This window comes from Lutzomyia longipalpis, chromosome 4 (genome assembly GCF_024334085.1).
Source record: "Lutzomyia longipalpis isolate SR_M1_2022 chromosome 4, ASM2433408v1".
NCBI lineage: Eukaryota > Metazoa > Arthropoda > Insecta > Diptera > Psychodidae > Lutzomyia > Lutzomyia longipalpis.
In genome coordinates this window covers 8,859,681-8,883,746 of record NC_074710.1, presented here as the reverse complement: position 1 = coordinate 8,883,746, position 24,066 = coordinate 8,859,681, and the positions used below count along the sequence as shown (strand labels likewise).

The 24,066-nt window shown below is 33.7% G+C and overlaps 3 protein-coding genes across 8 annotated transcripts in view; 1 reads left to right on the top strand and 2 right to left on the bottom strand.

Annotated features, from left to right (window-relative positions):
* The first annotated feature begins 1,722 nt into the window (after positions 1 to 1,722).
* On the top strand, positions 1,723 to 13,570 carry LOC129794493 (pickpocket protein 11). Its single transcript, XM_055835244.1, has 7 exons — positions 1,723 to 1,835; positions 7,209 to 7,691; positions 8,102 to 8,213; positions 9,123 to 9,468; positions 9,579 to 9,670; positions 13,182 to 13,287; positions 13,440 to 13,570. Exons 1-7 carry the CDS (start codon positions 1,723 to 1,725, stop codon positions 13,568 to 13,570), a joined length of 1,383 nt encoding a protein of 460 aa, XP_055691219.1.
* Positions 10,469 to 12,593, bottom strand: LOC129796268 (uncharacterized). Of its 2 annotated transcripts, XR_008751190.1 has the most exons (5): positions 12,418 to 12,593; positions 11,984 to 12,171; positions 11,685 to 11,914; positions 11,514 to 11,555; positions 10,469 to 11,436 (listed from the first exon to the last, which is right to left on the bottom strand). XR_008751190.1 is itself a non-coding variant. In XM_055838062.1 (4 exons), exons 2-4 carry the CDS (start codon positions 11,720 to 11,722, stop codon positions 11,169 to 11,171), a joined length of 348 nt encoding a protein of 115 aa, XP_055694037.1. In that variant the 5' UTR covers positions 11,723 to 11,914; positions 11,984 to 12,242; the 3' UTR covers positions 10,469 to 11,168. The 2 variants fall into 2 exon arrangements, 1 of the variants encoding a protein (XP_055694037.1); XM_055838062.1 differs by lacking the exon at positions 12,418 to 12,593 and having other exon boundaries at positions 11,984 to 12,242.
* A 43-nt stretch (positions 13,571 to 13,613) lies between the features above and the next one.
* LOC129796107 (vasorin-like) overlaps positions 13,614 to 24,066 on the bottom strand; it is a 98,390-nt gene continuing 87,937 nt past the window's right edge. For 4 of the 5 annotated variants that reach the window (XM_055837831.1, XM_055837832.1, XM_055837833.1 and 1 more), the window contains exon 6: positions 13,614 to 19,435. In XM_055837831.1, the coding sequence (XP_055693806.1) occupies positions 18,691 to 19,435 (745 nt within the window). In that variant the 3' untranslated portion in view covers positions 13,614 to 18,690. The remainder of the gene's footprint in view (positions 19,436 to 24,066) is intronic. The other variant, XM_055837835.1, reaches the window with a different exon arrangement.

Below are 24,066 nucleotides of genomic sequence, written 5' to 3'. Positions count from 1 at the left end.
ATCCCCGCGAAGCGGGGCGAGGTAAATTGGAGCGAAGCGACAATTTACCTCGTAAAGAATAATTTTTAGAATAATATTTAAATATAATTTTGATTGATTCTCAGGATTCTTTTGTAAAAATTAAGGAAAAGGACGAGGAAGAACGAGCTACATCCCTTTTGATTTATTTTCGGATCAGAGGTCAAAATTGACATCCACAGTGCTCGATTTATGCTTTTAAATTTAATTTTAAATCAATTTTGTATTCTACAATATCAATGATATTTTTTAGACGTGTGGAGGATGTAACAAGACGGAATACTTGACCCAATTTTACGTATTTTCTAAGGCGCCAAAATCAGTTAGATTTTAATTCTGTTTCCAACTATAAATCTAAACAGTTAAATTATAAAGAAGGTTTAAGTTTGAAAATAAAATACATATTATAAAAAGTTTTGAAAATAATATAGATTCAATTTCAAAATTTAAATTGTTTGTATATTCAACCTTTTTAACTTTAAATTTCAAGTAAATAAAATCTCTTTCCTTTTCTTGAAAAATCCAAAAGAAAAGTCAGAATCAGGTACGTAGTCAGTGAAGTATTAAAAGAAATCATTTTTTCACATTTTATTTTAATTTGTTCACAATTCTTTTATTTATCGTTTATTTAAAAAAAAATTTAGTTTAATTAATTAATAATTTTTAACGTTAGACGGTAGTTTTGACATTTGACGTTTTCGTTTATAATGATTGACGAATTATGAGGATTTTATAATGATTTGCAGTATGTAATGTTTAACAGTAACTTTTTTTTTAATCGTTTGACATTTTTATTCACAACTTTTTTTTTCTCATATTTGACATTTCTTTTATAATGTTTAAAAATTAATTTCTTACGTTTGATGTTTATCAATTAACACTGAATTTCTGTTAAAATATTATTCTAATCCTGGAAATAATTTCTTTTTACTTTTTTAACAAAAGAAAGAAAACAAACTGAGAGAATTTTTTTAGATGGTGTTTAGTTAGACACCCAAACTTCCTCCCTGGCTACACCGTAGCTCAGAACATTTTTCTAGGATTTTTATTTCACGACAGAATTGGTTATAGGTCAGTTAAACTTTTCCTGAATTGTTTATTTTTCCATTCATTTCCAAAGTGGAAAAGCTCTTCAAAAGCTCGTGGAAATTCCCATTAAGGATTTTTTTGAGTGTACCTACAATCGCTCTATCAGAACAAGGATTTAGTTGGTGTACATTCCGGTGTATGGGAACTATTAATAATTACCGAAAATCACATCAATTATATTTTATTTATGACTATGTTATGTGCTGGATTAGCGAGACTCAATTTATTACGGCGCATTAAAGCCACACGAGCTCTGGTCCTTTGCACTAGTAGGAGAATATTTCTGCCCATATAGCTCTCTCGTTCACCTGCCCTTTTTTCCGTTCGATTGACTTTACCTGCACAGTGTGGGTGTTTTAAAGTTAAAAAAAATTCATCAATCCACCCACTGACATACAGTCCATATTTATCGAGTAAAAAATCCCCACAGGGGGTTTGGGTGGTGAGCCGTGAGTGGTGGTGCTGTTTGAGTGAAAAATATCCATCTCTCTGATAGACATGCAGAGAAATTCCATCGTCAATTAGTGTGAGAAAATCCATTGGTGATTTTTTTTTGTATCACTGCTGGTTCGTGTTCCTGCAAAACGTGATTTTCCGTGTGAAACCAGAGGCGAGATGACGATGGGATTTTTTCACAAATTCCGATACTTCTTTGTGAATTTCCTGAGGGAGACATCAATTCACGGCTTCGTGCACATCGTCTCAATTGGTGTTCATCTAATTGAACGGTTTGTATTTTCCCCGAGAAAATCCTCGCTTTGAAATGCAAAAATTCTCAATACGCTAAAGCTTTGTCAGCCACCATCAATTGGGAGGTGCTCCGGGGGGTGGTTTCGTACACCCCACACTTTTCCTACACTTGAAGAAAATTCAACAATTTGTTTCTCTCTCAGCCATAAAAAAAGGACCCTCCCCCGTTCATCGTAAGCAAATTCAATTCTATCCTTTGGTGTGTTTAGAATATTTTGACCAGAAAATGTTTAAACGGAGAATGGAAATTTTCTTCAGTGACCAAGTATGGCGGAAAAATACGACAGGGGATGAATTTAAATTTCCGGGTTTAGTCGCATTCAGTTTTCTAGATTAATTGAATATACTAAATTTATTATTAAAATTTGTTCTTTATTTAAACCTTAAAGACCAACGTAATAATTCATTTATGCGGTGCACGTTGATTTTGTTTAAAAACATTTAAAATATTATAGAAATTTCATTTTAAAAGTTTTTAAAAATTTTTTTTAGCGTTGAAATTGGGAATGGTTGGAAATTGATTCAGTTAGGAAAAGTTTTTCTAATTTTTTTCCACTCAGAAAATCTTTAACCCTGGAGGATTTTACTGGACAAAGTGGCCAATTAAACTTTTTTCAAGCGCCATAGAATTAAAATCTACTTACCTAATATTTCGTGATAAATTCTACATCTTTATGTAGGGAAGCTCAATTACTTCAAATCGCCAAAAGAAAACTTGGAAAAATATTTTCTTTCAAGAGAAAATCAAGGTCAAAATTTTGAGGTTAGAAACCTCGATCCTCCAAGTGTTAAAAAAAGCTCCTTTTTGAAAAAAAAAAATTACTTACATTTTTTAAAATAGTTGGAGAGTCGCTTTCTTTTTCTAAATTGAAAACATTAATACAAATACTGGAATATTAATCAGAAATCGTTTTTTTACGACGTACCTAACATTCAACAAAAAATAATGAAACGAATGAAACCAATTGAAAAAGTTTTCATATGGTGTGTCATTTAAGACACAAAAAACTTCATATTTTTTCCCTCTGATTTCAATTTGCAAAACGAACCATTGAGAGCGAAAACAAGGTTAATAAAAACTATTATTTTACTCTAAATTGTTTCAAATGTTTTATATGTAAAAAAAATAGGTAGGTACTTATTATCTTTATTACAAAAAAAAACTTAATAAGCAAAAATAAATGAAGTTCTCCTGTGAACAGTGAGATGCATTCAAAAGCTCTTGCTGGTAAAACTTTTTTGTAATATAAATAGGTATATGTAGCATGAAAGTTGTGGCTAAAATCTCATTTTCTCCCTACTTTGCCACCCCCTAATTATTCTGAATTATTCTAATGTAAAATATTCTCTTGTGCTATGGCAAATACTTTCACACGAAGCGCTTAAAAATATGCCAAAGGATGGTGTTTTTTGCAGCGGGAGGAAACTTCAATGAATGCAAATTTTTGCACACAAAAAGTTTCGTGGTGAAATATTTCACGGCATTTTTCATTCATTTTTTTTGTCTTGTACATTCTTTCAGGGTGTGTTCTCAAAGAATGTTGAGAACGAACTTAATCACCAATTAAATATTGATGCAGACCAACCGGAAGGATGGGGAATAATTTTGCGGGGAAGATGTTGGGGCGCTTCCTCTTCAGTATAATACTTCCTGCAGCGTGAGCTTTCTCAAGGGGTTGTGCGGAAGATTCTCTTGTATTGTTGAGCATAAGAGCATAAAAAAAAACTTTATAATCATTATATTGCTCATGCAGTGTGAGCAATGTGCTGAATACAGAATTTTTGTTCTGACTTTTCTATTCTTTTCTCTATTTGCATCTCCACCCGCGCTCCGTGTCTGTCTGTCTGCCACCCTCCTTTTTCCCATATGCGGCCCCCATTTCCTCCCCCTCCCACCCCTCTCTCAACCTACCTATAAAACTTTGAGTAGGTATATATAGTTGCACATCAATACAGAACAATAGTAGGGGAGCAATGAACGAGGGGAAGAAAAAACATTGCGCCAGAAGCTTTCCAAATGGTAGATTTTTATTCTAATTTTCTCTCTTAAAGTACATTCATTAAAGAAAATTTTATCCTCGGGCTCTTCTTCTTTATTTTTTATTTCAGCCGCCTCACTGCTTCTTTCCTTAATTTCTCGTGGAAAAAAAGTTATTTTTTTCGATCCAAATTTCCTCCATCCAATTATTAATTTAATGTTGGAAGTTTTAGCTATCCCCTCGCATGTGAAGCTGAATTGGCTTTATTGAAAAACTCCTCTTTGCTATTGTACAAAGTTTCTCAGGGAATTTGTATGATTCCTACAACTTTATCTTATACCCCATCGACCCTCCAATACACAAACTCTCTCTGGGAAATGACATGCAGAATTTTCATTCCAACAATTCACTTTTCATGTCTCTTTTCTATAAAGTAAGTTTTGTATGTCACTTAAAATTGATACCTAAATACAGCGTGGAAAAAAATAATAGGATCACTTATATTATTTTAAAGACACCTGTACGGAAAACTTATGATAAAAAAAAATAATTTTTGAATTTGGCGCGCACTCAAAGTGGTGAATTTGAGTGGTGAAAATAGAGAATGTGGGGAAAAAGGAATGATTTAGCGGCAAAAATGACAGATCGGATTAAGAAGGCGAAGCGTATGATTTTTGATAATCAATTCATCCCTTTAATATGGAGGACTGATTTTTAACAGTCGACTCATGTCAAAGATGTCACTTCTGCTTCAAACATTAATTAAAATTCAACGGATGAAGAGATTTTGAAAATCCGACAATCATTGGAAAGGGGATGAATGTAGCTTTTAGAATCTTTGCCATTTTTAAAAATCCCTCATCCACAGCCGAAGATATTTGAGATTGAAGTTGAGGATGTTTTTAAAATTTACAGTTGTACACCAGGAATATGTAAAATTTGAGTGTGTGAATAAAATTTATTATTATTAAATTTATTATTATTATTAAATAATAATCTTGGTCGTATTTTTGTTCTCAACACTGTATGTATTATTGTTAAAGGAGAGCTTTTCCTCTTCTCTAAACCGGATAAATCAGGTCAATTTGTGGGCATTTTTAGGTAAAATATCCTACATGCTGAGAACTTAAAATTCTAAAGCCCATAGAAATTCTCAAAGTCCAAAAAGAAAAAGAAAAATCCAGAGGAAAAGCCATTCTTCTCAATCACATACATTTTTTCCCAACACTTCCACAATCTCCACAATTGGTGGTGAAGTGTAGAAATGAGGATCGTAGTTGTGCGGTGTTAGGTGAGAAAGATCGAAATATTTAGCACCGTACGATGAGAATTTATTTCCATCTGAGAAATTTTTGAGCTTGGCGTGCGTGTTATGTTGGAAAACTTTCCCATTCATGGTTGGAGAATATAAGGATTTATTGCCAATTACATTACAACTTGTGTACACACAGAGCTATTTTGAGTGCGAGAGATTCAAGCTTTTCTCGTTCCAAATGGAGAAAACTTGAGGATTATCCTGTTTATATGCACTCTGCAAACTTTCTCTCACCCCCCAATTCCTTCCCATTCTCTCACTCTTCAATACTTCCTTCCAACTATTTTTCATCCCCCTTCCAGGATGAGAAATTTTTGAGAAATTCCACATTATATTTCTCGCAATGCAAAATATTTGTCTTTGGCAAATGAATGTCGATTGCTCCCGCATATAATAGTGTGGAAGTTGCTTTATAGAGAACAACGAGGAATTTTATTCACTTTTGACTCTGCTTTTAAACTTGTTAGGAAAGGATGGATTAAATGTGACCCTCTGTAAATTTTTTTTAAAATTAGATAATAAAGTTTTATTTTTTTCAAGGTATATATTTCTTTTCTTTTCCCCTTTTTAGCTGTGTTATGTATTAACAGAATATAATACCAAAAAAAATAATAAGAAAATATATAAATAAGCTGTGTCTAGAACAAGTATTGCTGAAATATTTTCAAATTAAAAAAAAAAGAATTACAGCTAAAAGACTTTTGAAAACAAAGCTTTTTAATGTGAGAAATAAATTTAATTTTCATCTTATTGAATGGAAAAGAACATTTTTTAACTTATCGAAAATCTTTTGAATAATTTTTCATGTTTGTTGCTTTTTTGTTGGTTAACTCCGGATAAATTTTGATTTAATCTATAGAGAATTTTCCGGAAATACTTTTCTTGTAGTTCATGCGTAATCCAAAAGCTCACATAATACAAAATAATATTTAATTGTAGAGATGATGAAAAACATTAACAATTTCACTGGATTCAGTTTTCGGAAATTCTTGATATTATTTTCCAGGTTTTCTAATAAAATTCATGGAATTTATAAGCAGTAAGAGTCACTCTAACTCTATGCAAAAGTAGAAAAATCAGCAATAACTTTGCAAGATATTTTATAACGTGACACAATAGTAATATTTATAAGTCTAAGAAAGTAGTTTATTAAGTCACATCCGGAAGGAATTTTACCGGAAACTTCTCGAAATAATTATTCTTCAATTATCGATTATTCTTGTAAAACTAAGAACTAATGCTAATCCAAGAAAATTTTAAAATTATTAAAAATAGAAAAGAATTTAAAAATTTCAAATGCAAAGAGGTTACATTTGTGCCATACTCCCCTAAACTAATTTTATTCAAGGCACTCAATCAAACAATCATTTATTCTGCGTTTTTCATGCATGACTGTTAAAAATTTAATTTTCCACCAGAAATTTTCCCATGCCCCTGGTATTTTTCCATTTAATAACAATGAAAGAACCCTTTGGAAAATGCAATACTCCATTGCAAAAATGTGAGGGGGTAAGTAAATATATGAAAAATATTTGAATTAGATGCAATTTCGTGTGCATACTTGCGGAAATATTCTCCCCTGTTGAAATTCACATATTTATTGTCTCTTTATGATACTAATAAATGTAAAGCATTTCACGAGTGCTTTCTTCCATATGAAAGAGCGCAACTTCCGGCAAAAGACTCGCTCTCATGTGGAAAAGGAGTTGAAAATGAAAAATTTATAGTAAAGAAGCTTTCGGGGAATTTTCGTTAAAAGTAGTTGTGTATAAGAAGAAGTTATTTCACATGGAGTTTTGGTGAGGTTTTATATTTTGAAGAAATATGTATTTAATATTATGATTATGAATTTTATAATAACTTTTAAACCTTTGAACAGAATTATTATTTCTCATTTTATTCAAGACTTTATTTTAGAACTTTTATTAGCAATTGTGGATTTATTATTTAATTTATTTTATTTCAAAAATGAATTTTCAGTTAGTCTATTCAGATGATTCAGATAGATAATTTTCAAACCTAACCGCCATCTTTTTTTTTTTATTTTGTTATTTTAGAACAATGTGGTTTTCTTTTGTGGCTTTGGCATTCTATGGCACAGCATCATTGAGTCAGAGAATCTGGCAGCGTTATCAGGAGTCCCCAACGGTGATCTCCATTGATAGAAATATGTTTTTCTGGAATACAACATTTCCCGCTGTAACTGTATGCCCCCATCGCCATATTGATGACGACAAGCTTACAAACTACCTCAACAGTAATCCCGCGAAATTCCCAACGCAGGACGACAGGGAGGAATTTACGGAGTTTATCAGTAAATTATCAGGCGCAACGTTTGAGAACTTTGACGAAGTTCCAATGAATAGAACATTTGGTATTCCCAGCAGTGACTACATGGAGCTGATTTGGAATCTCTCATGGCCATTTAGTCCGGAAGTCAGCAGTGGACTGACTAATAAACTAACACTCGTGGAAACTATCACAGAACTAGGAATTTGCTATGCCATAAATTCCCACATAGCAGCCTACAATTCATTCCAGTTGAGTAATTCTTGTGTTTGGTGTGTGCCTTTGCTATTTAATTTAATGGGCGTCCTGTGAAGATGGCGCTGGTTCTCCTCAACAGTTTTATTTTAAATTTCAAATTAATCAAATGGCGATAATGATAATGCAAATTGCTCTAGTTTCATCATAGAGTTAGTTCTATGTACAAACATTTTGTGATTTATTCAATTAATTTCCCTTTTAATCAAAATCCAATTTAGGGGCTCACAGAGAGCCACAGAGAATTTTTCACGTGAGTGATCACGCTGAAAAGGGAGGAGAGAATAAATTTTGGCTGAGGAACACAGACAAATTATTGCTCTGTGTCATTCAGCATACATACGCTCACTCAAAATTCCATTAAACTCTTTTCCTATATATGTATGTATCTCATGGGCTACAAAAGGTACAGGAAAGCAAATAGTTGGCATCTCATCCCGTCCAGCAGTACGGTCACGGTTCATCCGTTGGATGGCGAAATTTATGCACAAATAATCAACTTGTCAACGGCATACGAGGTCAGTGTTGCTGAAATTTCCGCACATTACAGCTGAATTAGTTAATGAATTGCTTTTCACTGCAATGACATTAAATTCAATTGTGAACTTGCTGCCCATTTCACAATTTAATTTCACCCCCATCCCTCCTCAACTGCCATGGCGTAATTTAACTGTAGGGGGGTGTTGTGCAAATTGTTGAGTTTGTTCTAATATTAAAAAAAAATTCAAACTCTGTTGACTATATAATTTGCAAATTCAGAGGGGAATTTTCGGGGAAATTACTTTACTATTGAAAGTTTAATTAAGGACATTATTATGTATTCCTAACAATGCTCATTATTTGGCAAAATATTCAAACAGAATTGGAATCAATGAAGCTTCGAATTTCGTTTTTTTTTTTGTATTTAGAAAGTAATAATAACTATTTTTAATTTATAAATGAATTTTTCATCATAAAATGATTGTACTTTTTTTTTTTTACAAAATTATGTTAGCATGTTTCCAATTTAATTTTGGCATATGTGAATAACAACTGACGTTTAATTTGATGTTCTGTCAAAAAAAAATACCTTCTCCCCACAGAAGGTCTATTATTATTTTTAAAATTACTAAAAAAAAAATAGAATTTTGAGTTTAAAAAAATCAAAATTAACTTAAACTGTTTCAAATGACGTTTATCTGACGTTATTGTGTGTTTAATTTTCCCCTCGCAAGGGGGATTCGAATATTTTAAATTCTTTTAAATAATAGAAGTCCAATGGAATGAATTCTTAGTTCCTAACATATTGGGGTTAACAAAATGATTTGCAAGTTTTACTTTTTTTCATTAAAAACGTCATTTTTTTAATCTGACGTTTAATCTGACATATCTGTCATTTCATTTTTAAAATTTTTAAATAATAACGTTTTTCTCTCGTTTGCACAAAGGTTTATTTCCACGCGGCTCTGGATATTCCGGACATCTCTAAGAGGCGCTACTCATTCGACGACACCGGTTATGCTACAGTTGAGCTGACAGCGCTTGAAATTCGTACTACAACAGATGCACGAGGGCTTTCTGTTTCCCAGAGACGCTGCCGCTTTACCGATGAGGCGGGAAACATGGAGTTCAGCCCTGTGTACAGCTTCAATCTCTGTCGCGTGGAATGTCGCATCCGAATTGCATTGGATGTGTGCCAGTGCATCCCTCATTTCTATCGTAGCCGCACAAGGAGTGGCCACCAATATCCTGTGTGCGACTTCGATGGGATGAAGTGCTTAGCAGGAATTAAGGGTGAAGTATAGAGAAAAGCCAAATCCCCCCTCACTCCCGAATTTTCCCACATATTGGTCTATGTTGTGTGGATATTTAATTAGTGATTGTGTTATTCTCGTCATCCACAGATGAAATCATTGCGCTGCATTCCGATAGAATGAAAATCAAATGCAAATGCGAGGAGAATTGCGATAATTCCAACTTTTTAGTCCAATCCTATGTGAGTTGAGAACAATACGGGAAAAATCCTCATGAGTGGGAGTTTGTCGAAAGGTGGTTAAAAATCATTTTGATTTTTTTATTTAGTGAGTTTTGCATTTTTTACATTTTTAGTACATAAGTCTGTACTAATTTTTTTTCATAAAATACTTTATATTTTATATCATCTTTAGAATACAATTCATTATAAGAATATTCTTTCTCCTATTGTAGCAAAATTTGAATATATATTTTTAGTACATGTTTTTAGTACAACAATTTTTTTTTCATAATGAAATTTTTTTATAAATTATTTTACATTTTTTAACGTTTCTGAGTATCACAACGATAATTTTTTGTATACCAAACTCCATAAAAATTTAGTACACACTGCACGCAGAAGACATTGCATACAGATGATTTTTGTATTTGTACTGATTATAAAAGAAGATATTCTTTCTATTAATTAAATGAATAATGTTCCTACATTAAAATTGTGTTACGATTCAATTAAATCTAATATAAAATTGAGTACTTTATTACACAACATTTAAAGGGTCCGGAATACATGTACTAAAAATTATTTTACAAAACAGAAATATGTTAACTTGCCAAAATACTTACCTTATGATGTTTGTAATTAAAAAGTCTACAAAGATTTTATACCTATTAATTAGAATGTGTTCTAAAAAAATTAGTACAAAACTCCTATTAGTTCTTTGAAAGTTTACTAAATTGCTACAAATAAGAAAAATCTTTTATGTTTTCCAAATAGATTTTTTAAATATTTATGTTCTAAAAAATTTAGTACATTCCCGTCACCGTAAATCTGTCGATGTAGAGTCGATTTCGAACGACAAAATCGAGCATATCAACAGACGATTTGCCGACGCATAGATCGATTCGTCTGCCGACATTTAACATTGAATGCCCTATCCCCGTGAGACTTTTTTTTGGTGCAAAATCGGTCAATAAATCGGTTCGAAATCGACCCCAGTCGGCTCGAAAATCGACCTTACCATTGTGACGTCATAACCGATGCCGTCTGCAGACCATCGGTCTATTTTTAATTAAAAAATCGAGTTTTCTTTATATTTTTCTATTTTATTTAATAATATGAAATAAAATACAAAATATTACATAATTTTACAAGAAAAATTACAAAAATAACATTTTTTCGTCTGATGATGAATTTCATTAAGAATTAAATTAGAAATAAACCTATTTATATTTTTTAACTTTTTTTAAATCTTTTTTTTTTCTTTTAAAATATTTTTCAATTTATATTATATTTTTTGTCTTTGATATTTTTTTTATAAATCATCATAATCATTTATAAATAAAAAATTATCATTTTTTACACATCATCATCACTTTTTACTCAAAAAATGATGATTTTTCACAATTTTTCTGGATAAAATTATTATTATGGAAAATAGGATATTTTGCAAAAAGGGTATGATTAGGGTATGGAAAAGGGCACATTGGATCAATTTTGATAAGGTAAATTAATTTTGGGCTTATCTGCATGTGAATCTCATGATGCATGCTGTAACACGAAGATCTTCGACGACGGAAGCTTGAAGAACGTCATTTTTTTTAATACTACTGAAGAATTGCGAGTGCCTATGGTGCCTCCGATGGTATCCCTTTAAGGGGCAGCTAGACTCCCACGCAGAGTTGTGGATGTTTTCGTAGATGGTATTCCTCTGAGGGGCAGCTAGCTTCCCACGTGGATTTATAAAAGTCACAGTCACAGTACGTTGATATGGACACCCCTTGTAGATGCTTCCGGCATAGAAAGACATGCAAAAATTTAATCATTAGATAAATTAAAAACAAAATAATTTGTAAAGTATACGTACCATTTTTCAAGCCTTCGTTTTATCACCTTTCGACCCATCCGTCTGCAAAAAAATCGACAAAATTTACTTTAATTTAATTTTAATTTTACATAAAGGAAACGTGTAAACTTCTTTCTCATAAGATAGCTTGGAATGGGTAAAGGCAGCCGTGAAATAATAATGTGAACTTACCGGGGAAATGGGGTGACTGCTGCTCCCGTTGCAGTCATCTCTTAGCCAGATTCCGTCTTGGCGGTGACTTCCTTGGCTGACGTGATACTCCCGTAGCCCTTAATGAGATGCATCTCTTCTTGAAGAGCTGCGCAATGTCCATGGGTATTATTGAGGAGAGGTTTCGATGGGATATATCACACATTGAGGCAGGTGTCACCACATGTGTCGTTCTTCTCAATGCACACGGTCTGGATAAAAAGAAATTTATCAGTTCTTACTGAATCAAGAAAACAAACCAAACTTAATGTGTTTCGTACCTTAATCCCCAACTGGGCAGCTTTAATAGCAGCCAGCCTCCGGAGCCGGAACCAATGATCACCAGACCAACTTCCTTACCACATGGGTAGTCCCTCCTGCCCAGAACACTCAGTGCTGGTCGATGATTCCGCAGCACGAGGTTTTCACCATAAATCTAAAACCATCACACACGGCAAGGATCAAGATCCTGCCAAGAAAAATTCAATAAAATTTACCTAAAAATGAGGGTTGTATGAAATTGTTAGAGACTCTGAAAAACAGTGACCCCAAAGAAGGCAAATATTAAATTGCAAATTTGGAAGATTTATTGGCCGGATTTTCAGAATCCCCCATGTTCTGAACATAATCTAGCATCTAAACTAAAGTTTTCTTTACATTTATCACTAATTCTGCATCTAAATTAATTATTTTATGAAAAAATAGAAAAACTTACCTGATATTTTCACTTTTGCACCAAAAAATTGACATACCGACGTTATCGGCAGACGTCGAAACCGAAATCGACCTATTTAAAAGACACCGACATGATCGGCTGACATCGAGACCGATTTCGGTCTACGAAATCGGATGTTAATGCCGACGGAATCGACGAGCCGATCCCATACGGTGACGGGTTCTTTTATTGTTTTATTAGAGCCATTAGTGCTCTTTAAATCTTTGTGATGAAGAACAGAATGATATTTCATGTCAAAGTGGGAATATTAAAGGGTAACTTTTAATACATTGTAGGGGAGGGCGGGGTTAATAAAGTCACTTAAGGGTTTAGAAAAAGCTCAAAATATCATATTTCCCAAACAGATAAAGTGAAATGCATAGCTCAATTCTTTAGGATATTTCTTGCTCTACAACTCTTTCTCAGATCATTTTGTTCTATCTAGCTAGGAAATATGATATTTTAGACTTTTTCCAAACCCTTAAGTGACTTTATTAGCCCCGCTCTCCCCTACTAAATTTTTTTTAGATAAAAAATGTAAGTTTGTGATTTTTGCCCACCTTTTAACAAATTCTCATCCACTTGGGTGAAGCACAATGCGTGTTGGGTGGGTGGTTCGGGGGGATAGTTGTGTGAGGGCTAGTGAACGTGCGCGGGGAGCAGGTTCGCGCTCACTAATAAATTTTAATTAAAAACCCCATAAGCCCATTGTGGGTGTGTGTCCAGCGAGGATATTGAATATGTTTTGCGTGGTGTAATTAAAGAAATCCCGGGTGTGGTTTTTGGGTGCCAATCTCCAGTGGGGCATCAGTGATTATCCCAAAATGCAGCTCATCCGCGACGTCCTGTTTCGCTTCACGGATTTACTCGGTATGTTGCATGCACAACACACACACACTCTGTTGTTCACTAATTAATTACCTGTCATGGTATTTTAATAACTTTTTCACCTGCCCACCCCCTTTGCAAAAAAAAAAACGCGCGGGAATTTGGAAAACTGGATTACACCCACGCAAATATAGTCTACATTGGTGGAACTGCTGGCTTATTCCTGGGATGTAGTCTACTTAGCTTCACGGAATTCATCTATTTCTTCTCCTGGCGCCTCCTGAAATTCCTCATGGCACGCAATTGGATGGATTTTCGCCTCTAAAATCGCTCACAATCAGTGGAAAATTCGGGAAAAATTGAAAAAATATTTTTTGAACGTAATTTTTTTCTTTCATTTTTTTTATTCAGCTTAAAGTCAGTCTTTTAATATACAATATATAATAATTAAATGTTTTTTAATAAGAAATATAACATGTTTTATCGCTTTTCTTAACGGAAGATTTTCCTTTCAATGAAAATTATAAAGAGAACAAAATAGAATAAATTTTTGTTGTCAATTTAGCCACAAAAGGAATTTCAATTTCTTTCTTATTTCAGCGAGAGATATTGTCAATTTTTTTTGCTGGTGGACTCTGAGAGATTTTTTTTAAAAAGGATTTATGTATTTAATTAGGGAATTACTTTTTTTTATAGCTCTTCTATAGGTCCTTTTTGTGTGGCTGTATTTGCTTATGTAAAATGACACATTTACGTCTTCGTGACTGCAGCAAATTATAAGATTTATTTTTTTTTCTTTACCTTAAAAACTATTAACTATCTATACACGATTTTATTTTACATTTTCACATTATCCTTTTATTTAATAGATTAGCACCACATTTATTTTTTTTTAAACTTTTGTTCTAATGGGTTTTGTGGGTGAAAAACGTGGGATTTTTGGATGTTTGAATGAAAAAAGAATTTTTTTTTGAAAATTTAAATCTTTCTACACCGTTTAACGGCTACACAAATCTACTTTGCAAGGAGGTACATGCGATGGTCTTTTCAATAAAATACCATTGACGGGAAGTTTCTTCTTTCACTTTCCTCGTGGGTGAGAAGGGAAATGAGGAAGAAAAATGCGACGATGATAGTAAGATTAATTGTACAAGTTTTGTGCGGTGGTATCTCATTCAATGAACACATTGAATTTCTCCAAGAAAACTTTTCCCTTTTGCGCAGACCAAGACACCAAAAGTTTTCCCCCCACATCGCAGAGACACCACTGATTTCTTGACTTCCCATCCTTGTCCCATTCCATGTGATTTTCTTGACTTGGAATGTGCGCGCCATCAAACTTGTGTGCCACTCTCGAAAAGGGACTCCAACTCACATTTTACCACTTCATGAATTTTTATATCAATCCCCCCCTTGGAGCCCCCTGGTGCGGCTGGGACAAGTCCTCTCCTTGCCATCACAAAACTCAATTTAAAATTTTCTACACTCCAGAATACAGCGCGTCAGACAATGGAGCAAATTAATTATTTCAATTGTTTAAAATGCAAATCAATCCCCTTCCTTCCCTGCATACGTCTTTGTTCATCCCTCCCCCCTCCCCCCTTAACCGCCCTTGCTAAAAGTCTCTGCATATCATTTTCCATCCCCCACTGTCTCGGGGAATCAGTAATTTCCGTGTTTTTGGGCGCTGCGATTGAAATTGATCGCATCAGAGTTATGGCATCAAGGGGGTACTCATTGAGCTCTAAAACAACACAAAATTTATTTTCTTGATAAAATATTGTTCAGAAATTAATTAATTTGTCGTTGAAATTTTAGAGGTTCAATAGGGTTTATTATAAAAAAAATATATTTCTTGCTTGATATTTATGAATATTTGTGAATATTGATCAATAACAATAATATTATTCATTTTTTTACGAGTATTGGTAAATGAAAATTTAACGTTCAATGGATCATTGATCGTTCACTGACTCTTGCTTGAAACACTTTATTTGTTCTGTTTTTGTGTTTAATATTTTACTCCATTTATTAATTTTTATTTCGTAATTTTTTACACATTTTATTACATTTCCGGAAAATTTTATTTTCATTCATTTTCCGAATGACTTCGGAATAGTTTTAACTAATTTTTACCATTTTCCTAAAAGTCCAGACAATGAAAAATAAAATTTAATGAAGAATACAAAGAAAAACATCAAGATTTTTCTTAAATTCAACTTCCGGAAAAATATAATTTGTCCTTTTCCGGACGCATCAGAAAATATTCTTAATGAATTTTAGCTTTTTCTTAAAGTACAGACAATGAAAAAAATTATAAAGAATACAAACATCAAGATTTCTTTAAAATTCAAATTCCGGAAATTTTTTTTGATTTTTTCCGGATGCCTTAGAAGATATTCCAAATGAATTTTGGGCTTTATTTAAAAGTTAAGACGACGGAAAATAAGATTTTATTAGCAGAATATTAAAAGCTATTTAGATTTCTTTACTGTTCAACTTCCGGAAAAATATAATTTGTCTTTTTCTGGATGACTCAGAAGACATTCTAAATGAATTTTTTGGTTTTTCTAAAAGATAATCCGTCGGAAAATAAGATTTCATTAATTGAATATTAAAAACAATTCAGATTTCTCTAAAACTGAATGTTCGGAAAAAAACCAGAAAGAATGTTTTTTCTTGCCCTCATAAAAGCTTTCACTACGTATGACAGGTTTAATAAATGTTAATTATTCTTTCAACTTTAGTTTATGTATTATTAACCTCAATTAACCATTATCTAAAACATTTTTTTAACCAAGGTAAATAATTATGTTAATGAAAAATTAGTTTTTTTTTTGCAAAATATCTTTGTAAGTAAATAAATTACCTACAAAATCGTTAAAATCAACTTTTTGAATTCTTCAGAAACGCCAAAATTTCTTTAAGGAAACAAATGTATTTTACTTCGCTCAATGATGTACCCTTTTTGCGGAACTTTTTACGGCCATTTGTTCATGGGGTTGAGGGAGGTGAATATATAAAACGTGTGGCATCAGTGGAAGCATGAAAAATTATACAGTTTCTCCACTTCTAATTGCAAAAGTCACCACAGCGAGCGTGTCTGTGACTCCACTATCGCAACAATGTCCAATTTATATTCTCTCCCTCCATGCAAAAAGGGGAGAAAGTTAGAAGATGCACGGATTCACGGAGGAATTTGAGTGTTGTAAAATTCTGTGGAATTTTGTATATGGAAATGAAGATACGGAGGGCTGCAGCCACGAAAACTGAACATACATAATAGAATTTCTTTTTTTTTTCTTCAATATTTCATTCAACAATATTTTATTACCTATTTTTATTCTAGAGATTTTTATTGATTCTTTTTTCTCTCATAAAATCTTCCATTTCTTCCCACAAATTCCTTTCTCCTAAATGTACATAAAAAAGGTTTCTTTTTTTTTAGGATGTAGCAACAAAATTCAAGTGGTCCGTATCCCTTTGTATTATGTATTTAACTTACAAACCTTTCTGATTTATATACTTGGTTTTTTTTCGGGGTTTTGGGGTAGGGACAACCCTGTGGGGGTTTTTGGGTGAAAATAGGGGATGATCCTGAAAAATTAATTCCACGTCGCTCAATTATGAAATTGGCGGACTATGCGTGTGTACCCTCCCCCCGCAATTCACATAAAAAGGCATTAAAATAAATGAAAATATACACAAAGAATCCCCGCAGATAAATCCGCGACTGTGTGATAAATGCGAGTGGGTTAAATTAATTTCGGTGTATTTCATTCCCACTAATCCCACTGAAAATGATCCTGGCGTGTGTGGTTAAGTTTTTAGGTGTTTTCCGGGGGGAGGTGGATCAGAATTTCACTCTGTGATTGTGCTGGATTCCGCTCTAATTTACGATTATTAATAAATTGTCCACTTTTTTGTTCTCTATAAATATTTTATACAAATCCCTCATAGAATATGAAAATAGTTAATATATTCAATTATTTTCATTCACCCTCACGTCACTTCACGTTTGCTCATTTTTTTTTAAATTATTTATTTTCATTTTTATTGCTTCTCGATCGTCACTCCTTTTCTATTTTTTTTTTTAACTTTTGCTTTCCTTTTTTTTGTCAATTACATTTTGCACTTTGTCTTTGCACATCATCAGCTAAATTATTCAAGAAAAATTTATAAATATTTTCTTCGTCATGGTTGGCACATCCCATTCACAACTGCTTCAAGCTTTCATTTTTGCAATGCAATTTCTTAATAATTTAAAATAATATATATTCTTGCTCTAGAGCACCCTTTTGATGGCTTTTTGTGATTATTTAATAGATTTTTTGTGTTTAAAGGCGAAGAACTGAGACATTAAAGGCATTGTTTTCAAAAAATAAAGGATGTTTATTCATATTTATTCATGATATAGGCTTTTATTTGAAGATAGTTCAAACACAAAGAAATATTGTTGAAGAAAAATAAATATTTTTAGGCAGTTAGAACAACTCTTTAATATTCATCTCAAAGCAAAGAAAAATTGATAAAGATTTGCTCAAAAATAACGCTCCAATTTTTTTTGTCTAATTTTGCATTTAAATAGCTTAAAACATATGCTTCAGAGCTTCGAATGTTTTTCTTCGAAAGCATTGGATCAAAGCATCAACGCATATGCTTTTAGTGAAAGCAAATTATGTAAAGCAGGGCCAGATTTTTGAAAAAAAAAAATCCAATTTTTCCCAATTGTAAAAATTGGAAAGTCGGTCTGGATTTGTCCTTTCGAATGTATTAGAAATTATAGCACAAACAAAAAATAAATAGACTCCATCTTCTTAGAAGAGAAGAAGACATAATTCTTTCAAGACTAAATCCATAAGATATCAAAATATTTTTAAAAGAAATCGATTTTTATACAAATTTTAACTGAAAAGACCAAAGTTTTCAAAAGATAATTAATGTTAAAAGAAAATCATAATTTATAGAAAAATATCCTTGAATTGGAATGTTTTAGGGTAGATTGATGGATGATGAAAAAAGCAAAATAAAGAATATGAAGGTCACATAAATAAAAGGAAAATTAAGGAAAATTCAACAATTTCATTCAAAACGAGTGCCAGAATTTTCACCTTAAGAAAAAACTTAATAAACTAAAATATTTTAAACTCTTTCTTGAAGAAAGAAAAACTTTAACTAATCTTATGCTTAATTCACAAAAATCTATTTATTTTAATTATTAGCTAAATTGAAACAATCTAACTGATTTATGTACACAGAGAATGATCAGAAATTGATCAAAATTCACGCAAATGTGAGCTTAAAGCTCCGCGCTGAGACTTGCTGCAGTTGCGAATGGGATATGCGGATTTTTTGGGGATAGAGAGGGAGTGCTGGATTAATGTACAGATGCCCATTGGATCCAATCACATTTTACCTGTGAATAGTGTGACCAATTCCTGGGAGTCATACGTAGACAACGTGGGGTGCGGGGGCTGCCTTGGGGGGTGGCATGCGGCGGTGGTCGAAATAGTCAAACTTCTCATAGTGATCTGGCTCCTCGCGATCAGCCTCCTTGATGGGAATCTCCCACGGACGGAGCGTGCGGTACTCACTCGTGAGTGCCTGTGCCTGGAGGTAGCGCTCAAGCTCCATCTTGTCAATTTGTTGCGGCACAATGCGCTCATTTACATTCTTTCGCTCCTCAATCATACGCTTCCGTCGTCGTGCAAATTGCACGTACAGCACCACACTCACGCCCGCCATTGTGACAAGGAGAACCGTGAGGATGGCACAGACGATCGTCACGAGGCGTGCTGGGCATTGAATCTCACCCTCAGACATATCTATCAAACGTCTGCGGGTGCGTACGTTGTCCTCCAGCACGTCGCATGTGATTGCATCACGATCGAATGTGAGAGTCTCACCGGTGGCTGCTGCTTCAGCACCCACATCCGTCGCCTCTTCCTCGTGCACGAGGCGCCACAGCCAAAGGAGGGAACAATTGCACTCAAGTGGATTTTCAGCCAGATGCAATCGTCGTAGTCGATCCAGTGGGAATTGGATTGCATCGAGCGTCATCAACCCATTGCTGCGCATTGAGATGTCCACGAGATTGGGATTCCCGTGAAAGAGTCGCGGTGGTAGATCACAGAAAGCCGGATTGGCATCCAGCGTGATTAGCTGGAGATGTGTATTGTCCACAAAAGCCCTGCGATAGAGGAAGAAAAAAAAAGAGAAAATCCGATTAGAGGGGATTTTCCGCGAGTAATTCTCCGAGATAAATCATAGCGCATTGATTTTTGCCCACACATCCTCGCAGGATTAAGGTTCGTATTAAAATCATTTAGAATGAAATGTGTCATCCCTTCGGGGTCCTTCATCCAATATGAAATCTTCAGCTCATAACCCATTTGTATGTGTGTGAAAAAAATCATAACAGACCCTTCTGGTCAGGTGCACCATGACAGGCAAAAATTGAATAGCAAATATTTGCTGCCAGGATGGGGATAAAATCCTGGAAGCAATAATTACACACAGAAAAAAATCCTCGTGATTTTCATCACAAACTTTCCTTCTATATTGATTTAGGTCTGGCAGAAATTGTTTGGGGTTTGTGTCCTTTGGCAGATCACACGACCCTTTTCTTGGCATACGGATGCGAAAATGTTTCCCCTCCCCCACTCCTAGGAAAATTTATAGGTAAAATAAACATTCAGAGCAAAGTAGAAATATTTTTTTTACTTAACATTTTTTTAATGGGGAATAATTAGGTTTCTTTTCTTTTTTTTTTAGTTTAATATGAAATCTGAAAACTATTAGAAAAGTAATCTAACTTTTTTCCTTTTTTCTCAATTTATTCATTAGGGGAATGTGGCTCAATTCGGACCTCCAAAGGTTTGCACAGAGTGAGAAGAGAAGATATAAAATAAAAATCAATATTCTTTAATCTTTATATAGCTCATTTAATGCTCTTTTAACTCCCATAACTTTCTACATTTAAAGTTTTATAAATTTTAAATAATAGTGGATTAAAAAATGCCTGAAGAGGTCCGAATTAGGCCATGTTTCTCTAAGGTTTATATTATTGACGTGTTGAGTAATAGATTTTCTATGGGGTAGAAAAAGTTTACCCAGCTGAACTTTGTAGAATAAAGTTTTTTAATATCTTTTAAAATACTTTATTTTACTTTTTTTTTGGTTTCGACAAAATTACTTAGAGGTTCTTTAAGTTTTTTCTGAAATTGCGTTTCTAACGTTCTACAAAACTAGAGTCAATTTTTAAGTCTAGCCTAGTCCATGTTTAAGTCAGGCCTAAGTTCTTAAAGTAAACTTTAGATTTTTAGGCCGGGCCTACTTTAAAATCAGGCTATTAGGGTTCTCTAAGATTAGGTCATAATTAATTGGACCTGAATATATTTTTCTGAATCCTGTTTACGAGTTTTGATGCGTGAAGACAACTAAAATATAAGTACATACACTTGGCCGTTTTCGTGCAGTGAAGTTCGTAAAAATCAGTCAAAAATGTATTTAGCTCGATTCAGGATCTAAAAGTAAAACCTGACTTTCAGCATAAAATTCAGGCCTACATTCCGTCTGATCTAGTAATCTTTAAACTTAAAATGCCTGACCTTAAAAAGTCTTTAAAGGACCTAGAAAACTAAACTTAGCATAAAAAACTTAAGTCTGTCTTAAAAGACTTATTAGACTTTGATTAAAAATCTAGGTCTCAGTTAGAAAACTTAGACATTCTTAAAAGAATTTTTAGGCCCTTTTTGCCTAGTTTGGAAAACTTAGACCTAAATTAAAAACTAAGGTCTAGCTTAAAAAAAAACGTGAGTCTGGCCTTTAAGGAACTTAGGTCGACTTTAAAAGCTTAAGTCTAGCTTAATTTCCCATCTTTTCCCTATTTTTTCACTAAGTTTTTCTCAGAACTACTTACAGATTTTTCACGATTTTCAAAATTTTTCATATTCTGCAGTTTTTCTGATTTGTTTCTTAAGTTTCATTGATTTTTTTTACGTTTTTCGTGTTTTACGGAACTATATGTACATCTTACTACAATACAATAGAGTACGAAAGTAAACGTAATATGTAAATCCAAAGAAACTTTAAATTGGAACAGATTAAAATTGCATAAAAGTGAGTGGTTGGGTAGAAACTTTCCTCACGTTTCCCCACATGAAAATTTCTCTATGTACCCAGCTTAAAATGTGCAAAACAAGAGGCCAGGGAGTGTGTTGTAAGTTTATATTTTGTCCGGGTGGAATGGAATTTTTGGGTGGATCTCCTATTTCTCACAAGGCACAACCCCATTTGTCTCCAAATTGAAAGGCATCCTCTCGGAGAATTCCAACATTCTATATATAGCACAAATCCCCCCGACATCCACCCTATGTTATACATCTCCCGCATATTAAGCATGGTGTTTGCTCAAGAATTTAAACAGCGTGTCTGATATGGAGCTGAAATCCATACTGGACACCCATCTCTTCGCCCCGTTTTATCCTCTGGGAAGGAGAGATCCTCGTGGGATTTTCAATTTGTGAGAAGGAGTCTCTTGGTCTAAGCCCACACGAAATGTTTTGGGGATGAGATGTTGTGAAATTTGATAATTTTATAAAGAAATAGCCGACCAGTGGACGCTAAGTAAACAACGCCATACAGCAAAGAGGAATTTAATATGCAAATGATTCGCTCCATCCCCTCACAGATCCCATTTTGTAGCCGTCTCGTTCAGCAATTTGTTGAGCTCCCTTCACCAGTGTCCTTTGTCCAAAGTCAGCCGAACGATGCAGCTATGGCGTGGGCTATTGTCTCTGACCATGATGGGGTGTGTGTGAGTGTGGAAGTTCTGGTGGAGCAAGGGATGGTCTTGTGGATGTACAATCAGCAATATGTTTGGCATTGTAATATTAAACCCTCGGCGACTGTTAAGCTATCGCACAATTTCAGGATTGTGCAGCGGCCAGGAGTAATCGGAATTGGGTAAACAGAATCTTTTGTGCGACACCAGCTATACCCTCTTCCACCCTGTATGGGGGTGGGGGAGACATGTTTTGTGTCGTCTGATGGATTTGCACCCCCATCCCGTCATCCCCACCAGCAGAGGGGGTGGGCTCAGCAACAAGCACACACATATATACAATTTTCAATAGAAAATGGGTCGAGAGCAACCAATTTTAACTCGTCCACCACAATGGTGGCACCCCAAATCGAATGACAACCTCAAGATATTTGCTTCACTGTCCCGTAAATTACTCCCGAGGAACGCCTCACAAGTCTTCGACACCCCCTCTCCACCATTGGTAGGCTGCTGCCATCGACAGCCCCATTGCTTTCAATAAACCATTCTCTCGCATTATGTATAAACGGTACGTATATGTATGTAGGAAATGTAGGCTCAATGGAAAATTCTCTTCTAAATTGTATGTATTTTGGGGGGAAATCCTAATCAGGAGGGAAGCAATTTTCTCAAGCACAATGCATTTTCGTCCCATTCACATGCCTAAGGTAAATTTCAATCAACAAACAGGTGTTGTGCCCTTTTCTCAATGAATTGAATGAAAATTATTTCTCATGCGTTGACCTCCCAAAAACAATTCATCATGACTTGCATGTTAATGTCTTGATTTTCCAGATTTTCCAATTAAAATTCAATGAAAAAAAGAAGAAAAAACGAAGAATTTATTTAAATAAAAATTGGAAGAATGCAGGAAAATTAAAAAAAAATCGTCCGGAAACATTAAAACATAGAAAATTACTAAAAAAAAAACGCGGAAAAACTAGGAAAAGATCAAGAGAAAAAATTAAGTACTTCATTAACAAAAAATTAAAAAAACAAGGAAATTATGAAAAATGTTTAACGAAAAATTTGGGAAAACATATTTTTAAAATTAAGAGGAAAAAATTTTGAAAATTTGGGCTAGAGTTCAATTTAGGGCTGGATTTGTTTAGATTCTTGTTTTTTAACCCTTTCACGTTCTTTGGATCAAACGTACACCTAAACGTGAAACATTTTATTTTTCCCTCCTCCATACACTCGTTTGTAGTGGAGATAATAAAGATTATTATTTTATTTTTCCCAAAGAAGAGTTTCTGACTGAGAAACGCGATCTAAAAGCAATGATGTTAGATAAACTTAAGATTTTTAAGAAAGACTTAAGTTTTCTTAAGATTATTTAAGTTTTCTCAGGATAGTCTTAAATTTCATAAGATTTCATAAGATTCCTTATGAAGAAACTTAAGATTTTTGAAGAAAAATTCAAGATTTTCAAGAAATCCTACTTTTTGCTGAAGAAAACTTGAGAATCTTAAATCTTTGTTAAGAAATCTTAAAGAAACTTAAAGAAATTTTACTTAATCTTTTGAAAACTTAAGACTAGGGCACGGACTTTCGATCTAAACATCGAAGCTTCGGTGATTCGAAGCATCGAAGCGTATTCGAAGCACTGCAAAAGAACTGCTTCGTTTTTAAAATGCTTCGATTATTCGAATAATCGAATAAGCTTCGAAGCTTCGAGTAATTTTTAGATATTCGAAGCTTCGAAGCTTTTTGAAATATTCGAAGCTTCGAAGCATTTTAGGTATTCGAAGCGGATGGACGACTCGATTTAAAAATGCACAATTGAGCTGCGCTTATTTTTGTGAATTTGCATAGCTTTAAGAACTTTTCTTATAAAATTATCCTCAAGCGCGAAGCGCCTTTAATAAAAAACTAATGTCCTTAAGAAATTATTTTATTTTTAAAAATCTTTTTTTTAAAGGTGTCTTCAAGCACAAAGCGCCTTTAATAATAAACTAATGTCATTAAGAAATCTATTTTGATTTTTAAAAATGCTT

Excerpts from the sequence above, each read along its gene's own strand:
- LOC129794493 (XM_055835244.1), top strand. The coding sequence starts at position 1,723 with ATGACGATGGGATTTTTTCACAAATTCCGATACTTCTTTGTGAATTTC. Across the intron at positions 7,692-8,101 it reads GCAGCCTACAATTCATTCCA|GTACAGGAAAGCAAATAGTT; the intron begins GTTGAGTAATTC and ends GGGCTACAAAAG. Across the intron at positions 9,671-13,181 it reads ACTTTTTAGTCCAATCCTAT|AAATCCCGGGTGTGGTTTTT; the intron begins GTGAGTTGAGAA and ends GTGTAATTAAAG.
- LOC129796268 (XM_055838062.1), bottom strand. The coding sequence starts at position 11,722 with ATGACTGCAACGGGAGCAGCAGTCACCCCATTTCCCCG. Across the intron at positions 11,556-11,684 it reads GCAGTCACCCCATTTCCCCG|ACGGATGGGTCGAAAGGTGA; the intron begins GTAAGTTCACAT and ends ATTTTTTTGCAG. Across the intron at positions 11,437-11,513 it reads AAACGAAGGCTTGAAAAATG|CATCTACAAGGGGTGTCCAT; the intron begins GTACGTATACTT and ends CTATGCCGGAAG.